Source organism: Dicentrarchus labrax, unplaced genomic scaffold, assembly GCF_905237075.1.
Source record: "Dicentrarchus labrax unplaced genomic scaffold, dlabrax2021, whole genome shotgun sequence".
NCBI classification, from domain to species: Eukaryota; Metazoa; Chordata; class Actinopteri; family Moronidae; genus Dicentrarchus; species Dicentrarchus labrax.
The window spans coordinates 3,423,941-3,445,510 of record NW_026136702.1 but is presented as its reverse complement, the minus strand read 5'-3'; the positions used below and the strand labels follow the sequence as shown (position 1 = coordinate 3,445,510).

General features: G+C 40.4%; 1 protein-coding gene across 2 annotated transcripts in view; it reads left to right on the top strand.

Annotated features, from left to right (window-relative positions):
• Positions 1-670: 670 nt before the first annotated feature.
• The window catches only part of ide (insulin-degrading enzyme), a 28,478-nt gene continuing 7,578 nt past the window's right edge, over positions 671-21,570 (top strand). The window contains exons 1-21 of one of the 2 annotated variants that reach the window (XM_051377984.1): positions 671-804; positions 1,741-1,925; positions 2,518-2,725; positions 4,193-4,362; positions 5,541-5,663; positions 6,748-6,860; positions 7,022-7,184; positions 7,290-7,382; positions 7,495-7,586; positions 7,947-8,027; positions 8,666-8,769; positions 10,326-10,428; positions 10,545-10,667; positions 11,119-11,201; positions 13,172-13,316; positions 15,169-15,279; positions 15,499-15,619; positions 16,689-16,780; positions 17,976-18,087; positions 20,263-20,430; positions 20,928-21,200. In XM_051377984.1, the coding sequence (XP_051233944.1) occupies positions 719-804; positions 1,741-1,925; positions 2,518-2,725; positions 4,193-4,362; positions 5,541-5,663; positions 6,748-6,860; positions 7,022-7,184; positions 7,290-7,382; positions 7,495-7,586; positions 7,947-8,027; positions 8,666-8,769; positions 10,326-10,428; positions 10,545-10,667; positions 11,119-11,201; positions 13,172-13,316; positions 15,169-15,279; positions 15,499-15,619; positions 16,689-16,780; positions 17,976-18,087; positions 20,263-20,430; positions 20,928-21,200 (2,749 nt within the window). In that variant the 5' untranslated portion in view covers positions 671-718. Of the gene's footprint in view, positions 805-1,740; positions 1,926-2,517; positions 2,726-4,192; positions 4,363-5,540; positions 5,664-6,747; positions 6,861-7,021; positions 7,185-7,289; positions 7,383-7,494; positions 7,587-7,946; positions 8,028-8,665; positions 8,770-10,325; positions 10,429-10,544; positions 10,668-11,118; positions 11,202-12,307; positions 12,453-13,171; positions 13,317-15,168; positions 15,280-15,498; positions 15,620-16,688; positions 16,781-17,975; positions 18,088-20,262; positions 20,431-20,927; positions 21,201-21,570 lie in introns of both variants that reach the window. The other variant, XM_051377975.1, reaches the window with a different exon arrangement.

The following is a 21,570-nucleotide window of genomic DNA, read 5'->3' as shown; positions in this document are numbered from 1 at the left end:
TATCTGATTAATTAATTTAGAAACAGTGAATGAATAATGACATTACATTCTTTGGCATCTAAACTTTGTTACAATTAGAATTTCACTGAGTTGTAAAATGACAATTAAAATACTAAGTAAACAATAAAAATCACAGTTAAATAAGTAGCATAATAAAATATACATATATTTTTGAAGTAAATTAAATTAAAGGGCTCACGCCAGTCTCTGTTTTAAGTTAATAGATGTACTAATAGGCAACAGTTAATTATTCCCTTTCACAGTTTAATTTTCCACGAGTTGAATTTTGTACAGTATTTGTAAAATATGTATTTATATAATGTATTTATATAAATAAATTATATATGTTATATAATGTTTCATCAGTTGTATTTCTCCCACTATGTAATGTATCTACAGCTGCGTGCGCAGGACAAAGCTTGAAACGGGATCTGATACGCTGAATGTCACTGCACACGCAGGCTATCCTAATCGATACCAGAGTCAATGACACGACGTAAATGTCAGAAAGGTGCTTGCCAAATCGCCGCGTGCCAGTCACTTTAAATGTACCAGTATAATCAATAACCATCATCGTGAACACATTAATCAGTTTGAACACATCGCGGAACGGATAACGCGACACATTTGAACTGCGCGCTGTTCCGCGTTCGATTCCTTTCGCCTGTTCAAACATGGCGTCGTGAAGGCGCAGGTTTGTTTTTCCTGGGTGGAAGTTATGTTGAAGTGCGTTAACCGAGCGGCCCAGTTACCGAGCTCCCTCCCGTCCGCAGCCGCCGGTTTCTGTCTCAACAAAGGGTTTAGGTACGTGTCGTCGGCCGAATGTCGCAACTGTATGTGAAACAAAAAGAGCTGTGTTACACGAAGAGCCACCGGGAGGCCGGCTGGCTGCCGGGCCGGGCCGTTAACGGCGGTTGGTGTCCGTTAGTTAACGTTACCGGGAGAGCTGGGAGCCGTTAGCTCTGTGGCTACCCGAGGAGCTAACCGGTTAGCGTGCGGAGCTTCTGTGTTTAACTGTGCAAACACTCTACCGCAGCGGGTTGGGGGTGAAGAGTGGCCGGTGTTGAACACACAATCCCGGCGGACTCTCGAGTGTTTGCTGCCTTTTGTGGAGCTTTTTTTTTTTTTTTTTTTTTTTTTTTGTCGCTAGCTCAGCAAGCTAACGCTAGTTTGGTAGCCTGTGAGTGGGATTATTTAAAATCCCGAAGTGAAGCCAGGACTAATCTCTGCTGCACTGTAGCACTTATATTCCTGTTAGCAGTCTACCTAATTAATATTATGAATTACAAGTCTTCTTATTTTCGTAATGTTTGTTTTTTTTAACTAGTTAACTGCCACATAAAATGAGTAGCATTACGCAAAGTAACAACACTAACTCTTTATAAGTTTAAAACAGGTTTGTTGTACTTTAGAGCTGTTAAATGGTTGATTTTCTTCCTTCAAAGGTGGTCTACATTAAACAATTAAATCTCCAGCAGCAGTCGCTGTCATTCATTGTGATGTTACCAGGTGCATCTCATTGTTTAAGAGTCTATCGTTAAGTTAAATGTCCAATTGACCCGGTTGTGTCTCCTGTGAAACCCCTGAAGGTCACCTCAGTGAGGGATGCTTCGTGTTTTCTTTTACACAATGTAATATTAATTTCCACCCACACACATTCTGTGTCTTAAAATCACTGCAGGACCAGACTCCTCGTCTGATTGCACTAAAACTGTACATTTGGTTTCCCCTCCATTGCAGGCTGGTGTCATCCTTGCCACTCAGAATGACTGACCCGGCTGTGAACAGGGTGGTTAGTGAAATCATTCGCTCCCCAGAGGACAAGCGGGTTTACCGGGGCCTGGAGTTTACCAACGGCCTGAAAGCTATGCTCATCAGTGACCCAACAACAGACAAATCATCAGCTGCTTTGGATGTCCAAATAGGTAAATGTCTTTGTCTTGCTGGGTAGTATTTTCATGTGGTTTTTCCTTCGTTTGGAAAGCTATAGGGAAAAGAGATGCAAAATATGTAACTATTGTTTTCCATATATAAACTTTCCACTTAGTTAAAACAGTTGAGACAACAAAAACTATGTCAGTGTTGCAACGTCCTCACCTTTTACGTCCTCACTCTGACTAAGCAGTAGTAGGCTGCAGGCGGAGGAAATGATAATGGCACACATGACACAAGTTTTCTGTGCAGGCAATTAAATGTTACCCATGATCTGACTCATATAGAGGTGGGGTTGCAGAGATAGTGAGGTAAAACATTACCATGCCCTACTAACCTGTTTTATACTAATGATATGCCATATATCTTGGCCAGGTCTCAATATTTGAGTCAAATTATTAAAAAATAATCCTTAAATTAGTTAAGTGTAATTCTCTGTATATAAATTTAATTGACATTTGTTGTACAATTACACGTCTGGGATTATGTCTGCCACTGAAAAGTCAAGATGTTGCATCTGTGAACTTTAATGAGCTGACGGCTTGATCAACTGATTTTCTGTGGCGATTTTTCTTAAATTCACAGGTTCATTATCGGACCCAGGGAACATCTCGGGCCTGGCGCACTTCTGTGAGCACATGCTGTTCCTGGGAACAAAGAAGTACCCCAAGGAGAACGAGTACAGCCAGTTCCTCAGCGAGCACGCAGGCAGTTCCAATGCCTTCACCAGTGGAGAGCATACCAACTATTACTTTGACGTGTCCCATGAGCACTTGCAAGGAGCACTAGATAGGTACTTACCTGTTGTTTGTGTTTTTTTATGGGACTCATTTAGCTCTGTACTAAAAGTAATTTGTCTCGTATCAGGTACATGTTAGGTGGGGTTTTTTTGTTTGTTTTTGGGTGTACTCAGCTGTATTAATTTGTGTGGACTTCCTCTGCAAATGTTAGCCATAATTGGCAAACATGGCAGTCAAATTCATTCAACTAGTCTCTAATAATTTGCCCACCACGTTTGTTTGGTTCCTTCTTGGCTGCGTATACCTTTAGTCCAATTAAAACAGATGTCATCTCTCTGCCTAAGTGGTTGTTTAGTTATCAATGTACAGTGTTCCCCTGGGGAGTCCAGGTGTTAATCTAAGTGAGCTGCCAGGTCGTTGCCTGTCCATCTTTTGGTTACCAGACCCTGCTTCATTGTGCTCTCTTTTGTAATCATCAGCACAGTTCCTACCCCCACGCGAGTACAGGGTGAGACTGATGTCCTCAGCCTTGCCGGGGGGGCTCTGCTCACGTGTCAGCTGTGGTGGTTTGGAGGGGACGGTCAGGCTGGTTTCAGAATTTAACATATTGGGATAAGCTTACATACTTATAAATATATAATAGTCTAGCAAGCACCTGTTTATGTGTCACAGGCTAATTGTTCCCCTGTGCCAGTGAATTGTGAAGGCCATCTGGACTGTAGTGGTAGGAAAGGACAGTGCAGAGTATGCTGAAATATTGATGATAAGAGCGTTCTGTTTAAAAGAATCATGTGTGTCATTAGCAGGCCCCATTATTTTAACCATATCGTGCTTTAATATTTTTGACTGTATTATTAGGCACATTTGGTCATTTGTAATTCAAGAGCAATATATATTTTTTTTTTTCTAGACCCACCATTTTGTGGTGAGCTAAAGAGGAAGGTGAATTATAAAAATAATAACCACAAGCATCTCATACTATAAACACATTTAAGTATTAAGGGTCATGGTCAGATTTAATATTTTTTTTTATCTAAACAGCGACTTTGACATGGGTACATTTTTAGTCAGATCTAACAAGGATTTTAGACTGTGCACCCTGGTGGCTCGCCTGGTGGAGCGCTCGCCCCATTGTGTTGGATCCTTGCCGCAGCAACCTGGGTTTGATTCCAGCCAAGATCCTTTGCTGCATGTCATCCCCTCTCTTTCTTTCCTGCCTTTCCAGTCATACTCACAAGCTGTCACAGCTTCAATAAAAAACAGCATAAAAGGCCAAAGAAAAATACAAAACACAAAAAAAACAAGGGTTTTTTGGACATGGCTTGGTATTGCATAAATCTCCAAATCTACAGCTCTAACCGATCCGGTGTAGCTTTGAAAATGTTCACATTTTGAGTCTGCTTATCATTCCCTCATTTACATGGCAGTTGCTCTCTCTTCGCACTTATGCAAATAGTTATCCATCGTGACCTGCTGAACTACACTGTTTAATGTTTATTTTAATTTTGCAATCTCTGTAGGTTTGCCCAATTCTTCCTGTGCCCACTGTTTGATGAGAGCTGTAAGGACCGGGAGGTGAATGCTGTGGACTCTGAGCATGAGAAGAACCTGATGAATGATGCCTGGAGGCTGTTTCAGTTGGAGAAGGCCACAGGCAACCCTAACCATCCCTTCAGTAAATTTGGAACAGGTAGAAATTCTCCAGAGTTGACACCAATGCTCCCGGAAACTGCACATGATCATATTATTCATCATTATTCGTTCTGCTTATTGCATTCTGCCTCTGTCTGTCTCTCACAGTGGAGACATTAACTGAACTCAACTTGAATAGTTCCATATTTATCAGTCTGCTGGCCTATTTGCATATTAATATTGAAATTCAAATTTGCTGTGTAATATTTGAATATATGGAGTTCATATTACACCACCTGTGCAGTGTTTAAAGACAAGTATTTTTCCACACAGAAGTTTACAGTATTAATGACTGTGGTTACTCAGCTCAATAATGACCTCATTACAGTGACGATTGTGAGATATTAGGCAGCAGAATTACCCCACTTTGCTAAACAAAAGGACACATTGTTCTATAACACAAGATAACATGTATATAAAGCCACTATCTTTTCACATGCTACAGCTGTGATCTCTGACATTTTTAACACTTTCTATGACTCCTAAGGATAACTATTAACATAACTTAATTTGCATGCATCTGTTGTGTGTGGGAAAGCAGCTAGGGGAGTTTACTCTTTGGGCCAGCATATTCACCGATCGGAGTGACATGGACTTGGATCAGCTCCGAGCTCAAAATAACCACCTGATGGCAGTCTTGAATTATATAATGGTTATTCCAGTTTAGAATGGAAGAGGATCAGACAGGCCTGAAAGTCATGCCCTCTTAGTGGACCAACATAGTCTTTTCAGGATTGTTACTTTGTTTTTCTGTCTGTGTCTCAAAAAAAACCCCTCAACCACTGGCCTTTGACTGGCCTCTGAAGCACTAGATGAAGGCTTCAGTTCTATTTGAACTATGGCAGGCAACCAACTTGTATCTGACAGGCTACTGTCGCTGCGTCAGTATAAAAACGTTGACTGTTTGGTTCTCAGGTCGAATGATTCACAAAGTGAATTTTTAGTCCAACAGATATTTGTTTCTATCGGGTTTTTATTTTTCTGTCGAGGACCATGCTGACGTTTTGTCTTGTTCCAATCTGTGCAGTGATCCTTATGTCCATTCCCCATAATCAACTAATTATCTGTTAGTACTCATATTTGTAAATGTGTTCATTCAAACTACATTGATAATTGCAGTTGGGCAGTGAAACTGGCAAAGAAAAAAAAATTTATATATACATTTTTTTCTTAAAGGTAACAAATTGACGCTTGAGACCCGACCGTCTAAAGATGGGATTGACATCCGTCAGGAGCTCCTGCAGTTTCATTCTACGTACTACTCCTCCAACCTCATGGGACTCTGTGTGTTAGGGAGAGGTAAGAGGCCACCTCTCTCAAATGTGAAGTTTAAATGTCGCAAAAAACCTCACTCCGCTTTAACGGCAACGTGTCAACCTCCAATTACTCAAGACAACAAAGAGGAACAAACAATGCAAGTCATGTATAACTTGGTGTACACGGCCTAAACCATTATATAGCAAGTTTTATTTGTAATTATTATACAGCAATACAATATATAATTTTCAGATCAAATTGTGATACTGTACCTCGGTATAATAACCAAAAATAAACAAGACTGTTGTCAAGACAGTCGCTACCTAATGCCAGTTGGAGTTTTTCTTAAAGGTTAGTCTATATACAGTTTTTGACCAATTACTGCACAAGAAAGCTCACTAGACATTTAGTAGTCGAGTTACTGAGAGCCACTTGAAGACATTAATCAAGCTAGGATTTTCTTGTAAGCACTTCTGTCAGACTCTTACAATTCAGATGAGAAAGTTTTTATAAAATGTACATTTCAGCTGAAAATACCAGTGACACTTCTTTTTAATAATAGCCAGCTCTGAATTGAGAAAAAACAGAAGAACACTGTATACAACAGGGTTGAGAAAACCATAAACTTGAAATGAAAATAGGTGTTACGTGGCATCCGAACATCAATAAATCATTACCAATCAATCTGAGATGTTGGTGTTATATGTAGGTGTTATGTCAAATGATGTAACATCAGCTTTTGTTTATTGGGAAATTGGTTTAACTGTCCTTCAACACAAATACACTCATTGATGGCAAAACAGGAAGAAGGTACTGTTCTTTTACCACAAAGGAAGTAGAGGTTTTCAGACTTTCCCACGATTACAGAGGATCAGAAAGGTTAAAAACAAACACTGGGAAGATATTTAACGAGGTGTAGGGCATAGTGTTACTTCATAGGAGTTGAACAGTTGTGTGCATCCTGAAGTATCTTATTAGTGGTAAAACATAATAGTTGGTTTATGTTTTATTATATTTATATTTGATCGCAGCCAAAGATCCATCTTGTATAAAGAAGGTTTTCTTTGCTCTCATATGAGCTACTTATTGTCTTTAAAGTAAACTATAAATGTGTTTTTACCTACAGAATCATTAGATGATTTGACGTCCATGGTGGTTAACCTATTTGGAGAAGTGGAGAACAAGAACGTTCCTATCCCAGAATTCCCTGAGCACCCGTTCCAGGAAGAACACCTCAAAGTAAGCCAATTACTTATCTTACCAATGTTTCTCAAACTTTACTTTACACTCTTTACACTTTTAATGCAACATTTTCCAGTTATTCATCAAAATGTTTTCTAAAATATTGTATGAATGACTTCCTAAGTAACAAGTTTTTTTTTTTGTGTGTTTTGTTACAGCAATTCTACAAAGTGGTTCCCATTAAAGACATCAGGAACCTCTATGTGACCTTCCCCATCCCAGACCTACAGAAGTATTACAAATCTAACCCAGGACATTATCTGGGACACCTCATTGGTCACGAAGGACCCGGAAGTTTGTTATCTGAGCTAAAATCTAAAGGTAACATTAAGGAGAGCTCCAGACATGTTAAGAGAATTTAGGCATTGTGATAGAAAGTGCTATACACGTGCTGAAAAACAAGCTCAAACTTGTGTTATTTTTAAGGCTGGGTGAACACACTTGTTGGAGGTCAGAAAGAAGGAGCCAGAGGATTCATGTTCTTCATCATCAACGTGGATTTGACCGAGGAGGGCCTCTGTAAGTAGTACTTAGATTTCCTGATTGTATTTTGCATAAGATCGTTCCTTATTGTGGTAAGATCAGTGTATAAGGAAATGAAGTTTAAATAATGTTCATTGTGTCATGACAGTGCACGTTGAGGACATCATCTTCCACATGTTCCAGTATATCCAGAAACTGCGTACCGAGGGACCTCAGGAGTGGGTGTTCGAGGAGTGCAAGGTAATTAATGTTGTCTATTCAGCGACAACATTTCAGACCGAGGGGCGGGAAAAATGTGGCCTACTTATTTATGGTTAGTGGAGAAACTAATAGAGCAGCACAGACATTGACAGCCCAGACTGATGGATATAAACCTACCAGCTATTTTCACCATGTATAAATTAAGCCATGTCAAATGAAGCCATGCTACACTGTAAAAATATGTCATTTACAAAAAATTGCTTTTCATAACAACAACAGATGAAATTCTGTGCAGTCCACCTTTCTAGAATCTGGCTCCAAATGTCTTTCAACTGTGTGTAACTGTTGCTTGTGTCTCCACCTGTCATCTGTATCTTCCATCTCTGTCTCTCTTCGTAGGATTTAAACAAAGTGGCTTTCAGGTTCAAGGACAAGGAACGACCCCGTGGCTACACTTCCAAAGTGGCTGGTTTACTACACGTAGGTCCCCTCTCCGTCTGCAGAGGTTGTTTCCAGGGAGACTGAGTGCAGCTCATTCTGTCTGTACCTGCTGTCGTCATCAGCCTGCCTGGTGCTGCTGTTGACTCTATTGAGAGAATTGAGATTTTACAGAGGCACAGAAAGAAATGAGGCTTTTATATTCACCACAGTTCCGGTATGATAGTCGCAGCAAGCCTCATTGACTTAAGAACCTAATTGTCACTGCTGCACTAATTACAAGCATTTTCTTCTGTATTTCTTCTCACCAGGTTTGGCAGTGCAAATCTTGTTAGGTTTTTTTTTTCTCGCTCTCTATTATAACAAGTGGCAGGAAGTCCTCACATTACACCCATACTGTGATATTCAGTGCAAACACATTGCAGTATAGCAACAGTTTAGTCTAATCCTTATTCTCTCGACAGTTTGCAGGCTGTGACTCAGTTGTTAAGCTATTGATTGGAGATCTGTGCACCATGAAGATAAGAGCTTTAATAACACATTTGTTTGAGTGTAAGTTTTATAATTATTTAGCCTTAAGGAATAGTTGGAGGAAGGAATTCAATTTAAATTCTTTTCAGCAAATGTTTTATATCCAATCGCCCCACCTCACTTAACATCTTCTGCTCTGTGTGTTTCAGTACTACCCTCTTGAAGAGGTCCTAGCAGCAGAGTACCTTTTGGAGGACTTCAGGCCAGATCTGATTGAGATGGTGCTGGATAAGCTGAGACCAGAACATGTCAGGTGAGTGTGAAAACTTCAGTCTCTGATCCCATCCATGCACTTGCACTAAAATTTATTTTTTTATTGAAATTCCTAAGTATAACAGTTATCATTAACGTTAGAAAAATGTCACGGTAGCACACCACTAAAGTATAAATCATTGTGAATCTATTTCCTTATTGATTTCAGTGTTCTGTGTTATTTATAGCTAAACAGATACATATACACGTAATAATAATGTGTATTTAAACATAACACCAAAGAAACGCCTCAGGAAGGCTGCTGTATATTTGTAACTGGTATCTGTGATATAAAAAAAGAGGATAATACATTCAGATAATAAATAATTTTTGTTTCCTGCCAGCTCTGACAAAGTGCTGTGTTGGTCTACTTTGATATTTGGATGAAACACCTTTTCAATTTTCTACCTTGAAAAGAAATGCCAGACAACTTCACAGTTTTGATTATCTCTGCAGTCTCAAAGGTTCAGTTTGTGTATCGGGAGATGGGTATGTGTGCTCAGGAATACATTATTATGTTTTGCTCTCTGAATTGGAAATGCTGGTGTCCTCATAGGATTTCTTCATAGAAAATTTGGCCAATCAAAAATGTGTTCTAGACCCATTTTATTTAAACATAATGACCTATCAACTAGTATTTTGAGTTAAGTAGAGATAGACACCTTAATACTATATCTTGGTAAACCTAGTTTGCAGACAAGGCTAACTGTTTTGGACTCAAACACCCAGTGAGAAGCTAGCAGATGATATCTGCAGACTATATAGTTTGCATGTAGTCCTTTTGTAAAAGATGTTGAAGAGGTTGAGCCTCTGTGGAACCCTCTTAAGCTGTTTGACTTCATTTTAAATGTACAATCTCCTGCGTAACAAATGCCTGACATTTTGACAGAATAGCTAAATCTTCTCAGTTGCTGCCCCACTTTGTAAAAATCTTACATATTGTAGCATTAACATTCATTTTATGGGATGAGACTTGTAACTAGTCCATTCCCTAATGCTTACCAAGGAGGAGATTGCATGCACTCATTGGCTGACCCTGGCAGTTTGCATGCCAGTCTCTTCCTTTACTGAAGTGGCTATTTAACTTTGGTGTTTTGCCAGCGATAGTTAGAATTCATGACTGTTTCCTCACGGATCAATCTCATTCCAGCAGCTGTAAGTGAAGTTACAGCAAGTTGGGTTGCATCATTAAAGGGCTAAAAATTAGATTCACACTTGTTGAAATTAAACGATTTGTTTTTACGGAGTCCTTGTTGGTGTGTAACAAATAGGAACCTGCTCTTGCTACTTTAATTGAATAAATGTTTGGTTTCAGTGAAACCCACTCTAAATGCAGCACACGGAGGGCTTATAGGAATTCTAAACATAGCTCATCAGTTAGAGGCAGACGTGTTGATGGATTTCCACTACCTTAAACGTGATCCAAATGCAACACTAATAGAAAAGCACTCACATCTCATCTTGTGGAGTGGTTACAAAGGCAGAGCATCTAATCAGCTCTGACAGAGGTTTTTGTATCCATGTAACATGGCCTGATTCACTCTTTTCTTTTTCCAGAGTTGCAGTGGTGTCAAAGTCATTTGAAGGACAAACCGACAAGACAGAAGAGTGGTATGGCACGCAGTACAAACAGGAGGCCATCACTGAAGAGACCCTCATGGTGAATCACTGTGGTCATAGTCCTCTAATACAATCACACACATGCTTTCTGATGAGTCTATGACTACTGTTTAAGTTTTAAGACACTGTTTGCTGATTGTACGTCTGTGTTTTTAGAAATGGGCAAGTGCAGACCTCAACGGAAAGTTCAAATTACCCATGAAAAACGAGTTCATCCCGACCAACTTTGAGATCTACCCTCTTGAGAAAGACTCTCCATCAGTCCCCACTTTAATCAAGGCAAGTGTTTATGCTGCGCAGCACTCTTCATTTCCTAACTGTGCTGGACAGTCCGTGTTTAAAAAAATCTCTAATGCTTTCATGTGGTAATAAGGTATTCGACTGTGACTGACGCATAAAGCATTTAATACTGTTGTTAACATGATGTCAAGATCAGAGGAACAAAGCTGTTAACAACATATTACATTCTCTGAAGGGAAGACTTAAAATCCACTGTGCTTTTTATCTTTTTTTAGCTAAAAGACCACATTTTAATCTGTTGATATCAAAGCAACTTTGTTAAATTTATGTAAATAAGAAAATGTTCATTGCTTGATTGTGGTGTGTAGCTGAAGTGTGCCCATGCTGGCATTTCCAGGGACTGCAAAACATTCTTTGCACAAAATGGACTCTTGAATGAAATGACTCATGAAATTAAGAGCTGCCTGTGTGTGTGGGGTGTTTCTTCCAGGACACGGCTATGAGCAAGGTGTGGTTCAAGCAGGATGACAAGTTCTTCCTGCCCAAGGCATGCCTGAACTTTGAGTTCTTCAGGTGCGTAACTGTACTGTAACTTGGACACAAGGTCCTACCCACTAAATAAACTTCTCACTCGGTATTACTCCACAGCATGCTACCACCTATATGTGGGGAGCACACTGGTTTTCATTATTTCTCAATAACAAATATAACTAAAGCTACTGATACTGATACGCTATGTAAACAATCAGGAGTAAATATGTTTTTAAAGTTATCTGCCAACAAAAAGGTGCAGAAAAGTGTAGAAGAAATATCAAGATGTAGATGAGTTTTTATTAATTGTTAGTGATTGTGCTCAACAATAACAAAAGACTGTTTCAAAGGAGCTGGACAAAGTGTTCATTTTGTATTAACAGTAGCTAGTAACACGTCAAATAAGATCAGATCAGTAAAAATTGAGGCTCTTGCATCTCAGATGAAGGCAGGAACAGTGGGAGTACAATAAATCTCCAACCTGCTGCCTTCTAGCTACAAATCTACTGGAAGCTGATCATGTGATCTGTTAAAATGGCTCATTTCTCATTAGTTATTTACTGTAATGTCAATACAACTCTGTTCAGCTGAAGACATGGCACAGTTTCACCATGAGAGGTTGCAGGCCAGAGCAATGGAAATTAATGCAATGCATTGCCTGTGGAAACACTACATAAACTACATAGCATCTCCTTAATTAAGGCCACTACAGGATTTCAGGATTTTTTTTATATATAGGCCATAATACTCCCAAACACAATCTAACTCGAGAGGCTTTTCCAGTGTTTGCCACACAGATGATACTACGATATAAGCTAGGATCAGCTGGAGTAGTTTGGTTTAGCCAATAGTGGACAGCTGAAACACAGCCAAACCCTTCTGGCTGGGAGTTTAATTTGACTGTATTAGTCTATTAAGACGGTTTTTATTTTGGTTCATTGGTTTATAACAAGTCTGGTACCAAACCAAATGTCCTGCACCAGAGCCTTTATGGTGAATACCTGTACCGTTATACCCCTAATAACTACAATTCATTTTATGTTAATGTGCAGTAGTGCCTTCAGCTCCTACTGTGAGAAAATGTAGAGAACAATATCTCTACGCTTTGTTTCTATACTTTTGTTTGACCACTGCCATTTTCTCTACAGCCCATTTGCGTATGTGGACCCATTGCATTGTAACATGGCATATTTATACCTGGAGCTCCTCAAGGACTCCCTCAACGAGTATGCATATGCAGCCGAGCTAGCTGGCTTGAACTATGACCTCCAAAATACCGTCTATGGGATGTATGTAAGTATTCACTCCCGTCGCCCTCACGCTGCATCCCAGACCTCACGCCCCCAACCTGTATCATCCTCAGACTGGGCTATTGTGGCTCAGCCAGGCCTGGCTTGACAGGTAATTTTAAGCCATCTGTATGGCCAGATTGGAAGGTTTTATTGCACAGGATGATACAATTAACGAAAAATAAGTTTAGACAATCACAGAAAACTACTGTATATCATAGTTTGCCTGTTATTGTCTGTACTGTCAAGACAATTAACCCCACCAAAAAAAATGCTAATTATTTGCGAAAACCTTCCGACCCAGACCTGGCTAGTCTAGCATATGTTCTTTGTGTATCTTCCTCTTCATTCTTCATCAATCCTTTTTCCCTTTTTGTTCATCCACCTCCCGCGAAACCCTTCTGACTATCTCATGTTGTCAGGCATATCAAATCATTTCTGGTGGGTTAAATGCACACCTGTACTTCCCTTCAGGTGAAGCGGCTTTCCACCAACGACATTGAGTTTATGATTTTGACATTGAGTCTTCCATAGAATATAGTTGTTTGACAGTTTTTACGGGACAGAGCTGGTCATGAGGCTGCATATACATACTCTTCTTATCGTTCTTCTCATGCTTGCATTGTCTTGTGTTTTATTTATTTATTTTAATTTTTTTTTGACAACCCGTCATCCCCAACAAATGTGTTTTTTGTATTTGTTCTTTTTTTTCCTTTCCATTAGTCGCTACCTATACGCAGATCCCCTGCACTGCAACATGACCTACTTGTTGCTCAGGTTACTGAAGGATGATTTAAAAGAGTATACATATGCAGCCCGTCTGGCCGGGCTGGTGTATGGCGTAGCCTCAGGGATGAATGCCATCCTCGTAAGTAAGGCGTTTGAAGTCTGAAGGGAAGTGGGAGCGCCAATGAAGGGTTCACTTTGAGGCTTTGACAAAGTGTGGAAATGGCTTGGTTGTCTACGCTCAGTTTGATTAAGTGAAGTGCTGTGTGTCCAACCTGAAAGATTTATAGGAATATCTGCTTGCTTCTACAATCCCTGCAAACAACACATTAATAATTATAATTATTATTATTATTATTATTTAATCACTTAAGTGAAGGAGAGCTGCATACACTCCTCTGAAAATATCATTTTACTACCATGTAGGCATTTTCTTCTATTTATAATTAAAAGATTAACCTCAAGAAATTATGTTTGAGAGAATCTGTTCATTAGATTTCATCAGAGCACAGCAGTTTTTTTTTTTAATATTGCCATGACACCTTAAATTAAGATTAAAAAATTAATATAACTGCTTTTCATTTGCCCAGTGGCAATAAAACTGACAAATTTAAAACTTTTTTTGCAGACTTTATATGCGCACTGAACCCTGGCTGCTTCAGTCAAGGACACGAGTGACTGATATTACAAATTCACTTCCAAAATGTATTCAGAGTAATGTATTCAGACTTGAGAGGAGACTGCATGGCACTATTTACCTACTCTGTCTAATTATATTGTGGTCTTTTGGCTGCTATTCTCTTGCTTCTATTGTGTCCCTGTCATACAGCTAGTATAAGAAAAGGTGCCTCTGACGTAAAGACAAAGAATAAATCCAAATGATGCAGATTCTGTCATTTATAGTCACATTTCTGCTGATGCAAGTGCACAAAGGACATTAGAAGTGGATCTGTTTGATGGACATAGTGAGGAGTGACTTGCTCTATCAGCCACCTCTTTGCTTCCAGAATTTAGGAATACAGCAGTTTTCTCAACTGAGTACGTGTCTCGGGGATTTAATGTTGCTCAGCAAATTAACATAACTGGTTTGCGGTGGTGGTGTTTTGCTCTGTTCTTTCAAGCTTTCTAACTTCTGCACTAACACTCTGAACCCTTTGTCATATGACCCACTAACCTGCATTCATTAGCTACCTCTAACCAGTGAATTTATCATTGTGGCATGTCCTTAGAGGCAGCTATTCAACACATAAACTGTGTAGTTGTGTGATGGGCTGTATGTAATTGATCTGAGTCAGCAGTATTGGTGTGGCTGGCCGGGTGTTTGTCAAGGTTAATGATGTTGGGAGAGATTACTTTTAACAGGTGTCACCGCAGGGACCTAGCGACAGGGAGTGGGGAGGAATGGGATGAGTCTGAGAGTGCAGCCATGTAGCTGGAGGTTTTGCTGAATCATGAAGGGCCATAAGGTGTGGATGACATTGCAAAGTGGAGGCTTAAAATAACCCTGGCTGTTCTTTTCCATTTTTAAAACACTCATTTACATAGAAGAACCTCATAATCAACTACTTAGGTCTGTTCTTCTGACTTCTTGAGAGAGACTAAATTGATGATTAAGTGATTCTTCCTAACATACATCAGCCTTTTTTTTTAATTTTTTCCTTTACCCTTGTGGTCAATATATATATATTCCTCATTTTTAGTTTGAGTTTATAGGAACATTTTAGGCAAATATAGACATGCTGTTACGTACTCTGTGATGGTGACTCATCTTAAGCGGGGGAGTGATGCACTTTTCTTGACAATCATTTGGTCAGCCAGTAATTACAGTACATAGTCGAACATTATAAATAAATGGGTCAAAACCTTTTGAATCAACAAGTAAAACTACAGTATGATCTGCAAAACATTTTAGGGAGACCACTGATCACGCCAGGCTCACCTCACCTTTATGTTTATTGATAATGTACCGCCTGTCCTATCACTGTCTGCTGCAGCTTTCCGTTAAAGGTTACAGTGACAAACAGCACATCTTGCTGAAGAAGATCATTGAGAAGATGGCCACCTTTGAGATAGATGAGAAGCGCTTTGACATCATCAAAGAAGCGGTAAGCTCTGACTGCAACTCTGTCATCGGTACAATGTTACAATGAGTCATGATCATTCGAACAAATTTTTTGCAATTTATGGAACAGCTAACTTTTATTTTACCGAACGTCACAACTCAAGAGCAGTAAAGTAACAGTTTTGTTTTTAAGGTCAGAAATACTTCAACTAACGGTCCAAATGTTGATGTTGAACTGACTGCCTTCTCTTTCTCCCTGCAGTACATGAGGTCTTTGAATAACTTCAGAGCCGAGCAGCCTCACCAGCACGCCATGTACTACCTCCGTCTACTAATGACCGAGGTTGCTTGGACCAAAGATGAGCTCAGAGAGGCTCTGGATGGTGAGACGCTGCTCTTAATCTCTCTCTTTCTCTCTTTACTTCTGTCCCAGAGTCCCAGCCCTAGTGCTTATTAGCCCCTTTTCTACTGTGGGCCGAACACAGTTCACAGTAATACAGAATAAATGCATAGCCAAGCCCTTCTTCAGGCTAGTACTGAGCAAGTGAAGCTTCGGCTATGTAGCTTAGTTGTATTAGACTGAATAACTTGGTAGTTGTAGCAAATGTAAGAAACTGCACCCTTTTATCAGTTCATAGGCTTGAGTTCCTGGCTTAAAGTTTCAAGGTGTTTGGCTTACAGTCAACAGAGGGCTACTCTTTCGCTCTGCTCACTTTAGGTCTTTTCTTCTCTTCCGTTTTCCTCCTTAAATCCTCATTAGAATGCTAAGGCTGTTCTCCAGCAGATGCCTCCCTAGCTGCAGTCTTTCCTCTCCGCAGTGGCAGTCTGGAACCTGAAGGGCAGATTGTTATATTTTTACCACGGAGCTTACACAGACTATCCTCGGATTCACACGAGACTCAATTAACCTGCAGGGTCAAAGCCTGTAGCCCAGTCACCAGGGCCTCCAATTACCACAGCTTGTTCCCTTATCAGTGTCCTTACCCTCCGGTGGTCCCGTGTGTGTGTGTGTGTGTGTGTGTGTGTGTGTGTGTGTGTGTGTGTGTGTGTGTGTGTGTGTGTGTGTGTGTGTGTGTGTGTGTGTGTGTGTGTGTGTGTGTGTGTGTGTGTGTGTGTGTGTGTGTGTGTACAAATGATAATTTAGATGAATTGTGTGTGTCCCTGTAGTAGCTCATCCTTGAATCTGGGTCAGACGTTGCCTGAATTCAGATTGGCCTACCCGCATTAGGACAGACTTGATTTTGTGCATGTGTAACTGAATGTGTAAGTGTGTGTTTTACCAGGTCTGCATGATTGTCTAACGTGTGACCACTATTATCTTGTCCGTGCCAGGAATACTGTACGATGAAACAGCAGTTTGGTCTTTTTTTTTTTTTTTACTGATTCAGTCTTGATAGCAGCTTGGGAAATTGCTCTTTGATTGATTGCTGTTGTCTGTGATCTGTATTCCAGATGTAACTCTCCCACGCCTCAAGGCCTTCATACCTCAGCTATTGTCACGGTTACATATTGAAACCCTTCTCCATGGCAACATCACCAAGGAGGTTTGTCACTGTGTTATTACTGCAAGCTGAGGGAATTTAAAATTTGTTAGCTCTCTGCCTTGATGGATTTGGAAGTAATCCAGGCTCTAAATTTTGTAAAATAGTGTGTATGCCTCTTTCTCAGTGAATATTGAACACACCTTTTATTCTCAACAACATGGGAGTCACCTCCCGCCTTTTATCTGGCCCTCCAACAATATCAGAGGATTGTTGTCAAATAACCTCTTATAAGATCCTGCGATCAGGTCGCACTTTTATGTGAGGTCCCAGCTGTCACAGCCCTCGCGTTACAGCTTGTAATGATGACAGCGTCACAGTCTGGTGGAGAGAGAATTAGACTCACCAGTGGGAGCAATGATCCATATCGTCATCATTGAGCTACAGTGGAGGCCTGCTCCTGTAAGGCCAGAGCTAGAACTGACCAAGTAGTTTGGCAGAGAAGCCTTGATGGATAAGGAATCATGTTTTGATGAGAAATTTGTACTTATTAATGTTATCAAAGCAATTAGAGGGCAGGAACACATTGCCATAAAACATGTACCTCTCCCCTTACATTTGAATAAGACAATTTTATTTCACAACCCCAACTTTTGTAGAAAGTACATTGAGTTTGATCACATCAGTGTCCCAGTCTCACCTAGAAGCCTCCAAATCCTTTGTTAGATAAAGTTAGCTGCCTTAACACTTTACAGAGGTATTCTTTATTATTATTATTATTATCTCTGTATAAGTGTAGCGTCTCACAACTTTTGCAAATAATACTAAAACTACTTACTATATGGCAAGTTAATAAAGAGAGAAAATGTTTAATAGTAAAGCTAACTGTGGATATTATTGTGAAAATAATGTGGAGAAGGTGGAGAGAGCAATACATTACCAATGTCTACCATCAATTCTAGCAATTCAAATTGAGGGTGGAAAAGGTCCAGTGTCAAGATAACTTAATTCTGCTCACGTAGAACCCACAGCTTAATGTAGCCTGTTGGGGAACGTCAGAAGCAATTTCTGGGGAATGTACGTAGAAAATAACTAACTGAAATTGGAGCCAGGTTAAGGGAAAGTGTGCATAACAGAAAGGTAAATTGCAAATCCTTAAAAGAGGAGGCTAAACATCAGAGCTAAACGGTGCATTAAAAGTACTGTTTTTGTGAACTAAAATGATATTGTTTTCCCTCCCTGTCTGGCATCTCTCTAGTCTGCTCTTGGCATGATGCAAATGGTGGAGGACACGCTCATTGAGCACGCTCACACAAAGCCCCTCCTCCCGAGCCAACTGATTCGCTACAGAGAGGTGCAGGTTCCCGACGGTAGGTCTTATACTCCCACACACACCGGTTATGGACTCTTAATCATCATCTGCCAGTCATGCCTGTCTCCACGACGACCATGCAAAAGAGTCTTTACCCAGCGCTCTCACCCTCGTCATCAGTGACGGCGTGTTTGCGTTTGTAAAGACATCATTAAATTTCAACATCCCTCATTTGCCTCAGAGGAACACAATGGTCACTGAGTGGAAATGGACGTCATTGGGCAGAAATACGTACACACCGTCCCCCTCTCAGCTCAAAGATGAATGCACACACGCCAAGCAAGGCACCTGTGCTGCCTTTCTGATTACATTAGGAAAGTCAAGCGATGTGGAGAGGAAAACCAGAGCTGTGCAGGCCCACCTGGAGACATCCTGTGTCTCACCAAGGGATTTTCCAGGCTTTGCTCCAGACTGCCAGTCAGACACAGAGCAGGAGCACTGGAGAAGGACGTAAAGGATGTAAACACAGAGTTGGCTTATGAAATGAATGACTGGCTGACAGTCTGTCCAAGAAACATGTTTTTACTCTTGTAGCTGAAAGCTTTAGAGCAGATAGTTCACATAAATCTGTCCAGTTACACATTAATCTTTGTTTAAGGGACCACATGATCCAAATGCAGTCAGAAACATGGCCTAAGTGTCTACCATGGTTTTGCTCTTAGATTGATTGACAGGCTTTTTAATCCAACAACTAGAAAACAACTTAGTCTACAACTAAATTATGAATGTTTTCTGTTGCTTTAGCAAAGGAATGCTAATGAAATACTGGCCAAAAATGATTAGTCATATAAAGTGGTAAGTGGTGCAGTTTTCCATTGTACAGTAAGAATATGTGCATATTTACATCCTTAGGAGGCAGTATTTATAGCGTCACCGTTTCTTTCAGTTGACTGACAGCTAGCTTTTGCAAACACTGACAGTGTGATGTATAACATGCTGTGAAAACAAAATACACAATGACACACAGCCCTGTAATGTCCACACTTCACGTTACTGCTTTCATTAATCAAAGTTTATCCGCCCAAAGCTGTTTTTCTTATGTTTCCTAAGTAAACTTGAGTAAAACTTTTGACATGTTGAGAAGAACGTGAGGGGAGATGTTAAGGACTGTGGACACACTCCCCAAGCGCAGAGCCAAAGTTCTCCGTCAGCATGTGCATAAAGGTACCTGCATTACCCAGCCTCAACTCGTCCTCCATTTAAAGTGAGCTTGATCACAATGTACTCAAACAAACTGAAGCTGAGCGTAAAAAAAGCTGTATGCGGGAGTGGATGGCTTCTCTCCATGTTCTGCTCAAAAGAAAATTTAAAGCACAGATGAAAGGCAAGAGGAGACCAAATTGGAACTACTCAGCAAAAAAAGGATAATGTTGGCATTCAGTTGAATGTCTCCACCTTTCTGGAGAGTGTCACCACTGTCCTCTGTGTCCTCTGTCTGAACTTTACAGTTTTACTGTATTACACTTGTCTACACCTCAAGCAAAGATAACTGCTTATCTAAAACTGAAACCGCTCATCAGGTTTTTTGCAGCCGTTACTTTAGGCAGCATTGATTTATGTTTTTGAAAGCCCTCATTATGCATACAAAAATTATTATTTGGAGTAGAGGTGTACAGATAGGCTGGTGAAATTCATTTCCATTCTTATCCGAGTCCATGGATCAGTGTGGATTTTGGGTTAATAAAAGGATTCTACTTTAATCTACTTCAGCTCCGTCACTGCTTTACATGTTGAGTGTAGTTCTCAGCACATCTCAGCACAGCCTAGTCATGTTTGACAGAATTATTTGAACTTTTACAGGCTTTATCGTCTCAATTAAATCTGCACACACATAACAGAAATAAGTTTTAATACTTATTTAATCTTACTCTTCCATTACCTGTTCCATAATCTGTTTTATGTTTAAAAAAAAAACTGGAACACAAGAGATGGGAGGGAAAGAGAATATTGTCTGTATCAAATATACACACACGCACACACACACGCACAAACACACAAATACACAAACACACCTGCTCCTTCAGTGGTTACTCCCTCGCTTCGATTTCTTTTTCAGGCCCAGCTCAGGAGCCCTGCCTTTTTTTTCCAGTAATGCATTTCCAAGTGAATGTGTTTACTTTGTATGATTACAGTTCTGAAAGAAACTAAACAAATATTCTTCTGTTCCCCTCAGGTGGCTGGTATGTTTACCAGCAGAGGAACGAGGTGCACAACAATTGTGGCATTGAGATCTACTATCAGACAGATATGCAGACCACCCACGACAACATGCTCCTGGAGCTCTTCTGTCAGATCATCTCTGAGCCCTGCTTCAACACACTGAGAACCAAAGAACAGCTGGGTGAGCCCACGAAACACAAACAAATGATGTAGAACATATCTTGTGCAGCATTTTCCAACACTCTTTTCAATATACTGTAAAGCCAGGACAGAAGTGTGGCAGCTGTTCTATTTTGCTACCAAGTGGTGAATAGTTGCACCTTTTTAATCTGCATGTAGTAATTGGAAACTACTCCTATAAAGACCAGAAACTGTAAGTGAAGTTTCTAAAGTGCTGTCAACCATGATGATGTTTAATAACTTGTGGAATGAATGGAGTGAGTCTCGGAGCCACATTTCCTTGGAAGTAGTGCAGTAATAATAGTTCCAGACGGAGACAGTAATCAGAATAAAATGGTTTTGAAACAACTCAAAAGGCATATGTACATGAGTGTATAATTGTGATGTTAATCTTTTAAAGCAAACCGGCCTTTTAGAAGTTTTTCTGCACATGCTAAGGTACCCTGTCTGTCCTTTCGTGCTGAGGTCTTACCTATTTCACCCTCTCCACCCCCCCAGGCTACATAGTGTTCAGTGGGCCCCGGCGGGCTAACGGAGTGCAAGGCTTGCGCTTCATCATCCAATCGGAGAAGGCCCCCCACTACCTGGAGAGCCGCGTGGAAGCTTTCCTCTGCACCATGGAGAAGGCTGTGGAGGAGATGAGCGAGGAAGCCTTCCAGAAACACATCCAGGCCCTGGCCATCCGCCGCCTGGACAAGCCGAAGAAGCTGTCTGCTGAGTGTGCCAAGTACTGGGGAGAGATCATCTCTCAACAGTATAATTTTGACAGAGGTGAGGTCTCCCAGCAGTCCTCTTCACCTCACTGCTAACTCTTAATTATGTCTAAGTACTCAGGCCAAATGCACCTTTTTAAGAATATTGAAATATATTTCAAAGCTCTTTCTGATCTACCAGCTATTATAAACTGCTTGTGTTGCATGGGAAGTCAAGTATGAGTTCTTGAGAGTTATCAATATTTTGGTCAGTCCCAGAGGTGAGCAGGATGTTGCTTAGAGCTGCACAAATTGGGATCGATTAAAACCTGAAATAATCTGCAGCCGTAGCACACCTCTCTTGCAGCACTCTCCTGAGTGCCATAATGGATTGTAATGGGCTTGATTCACTGGTAATCTGCCTAAAGCCCTGAGTGATGGCAACACTG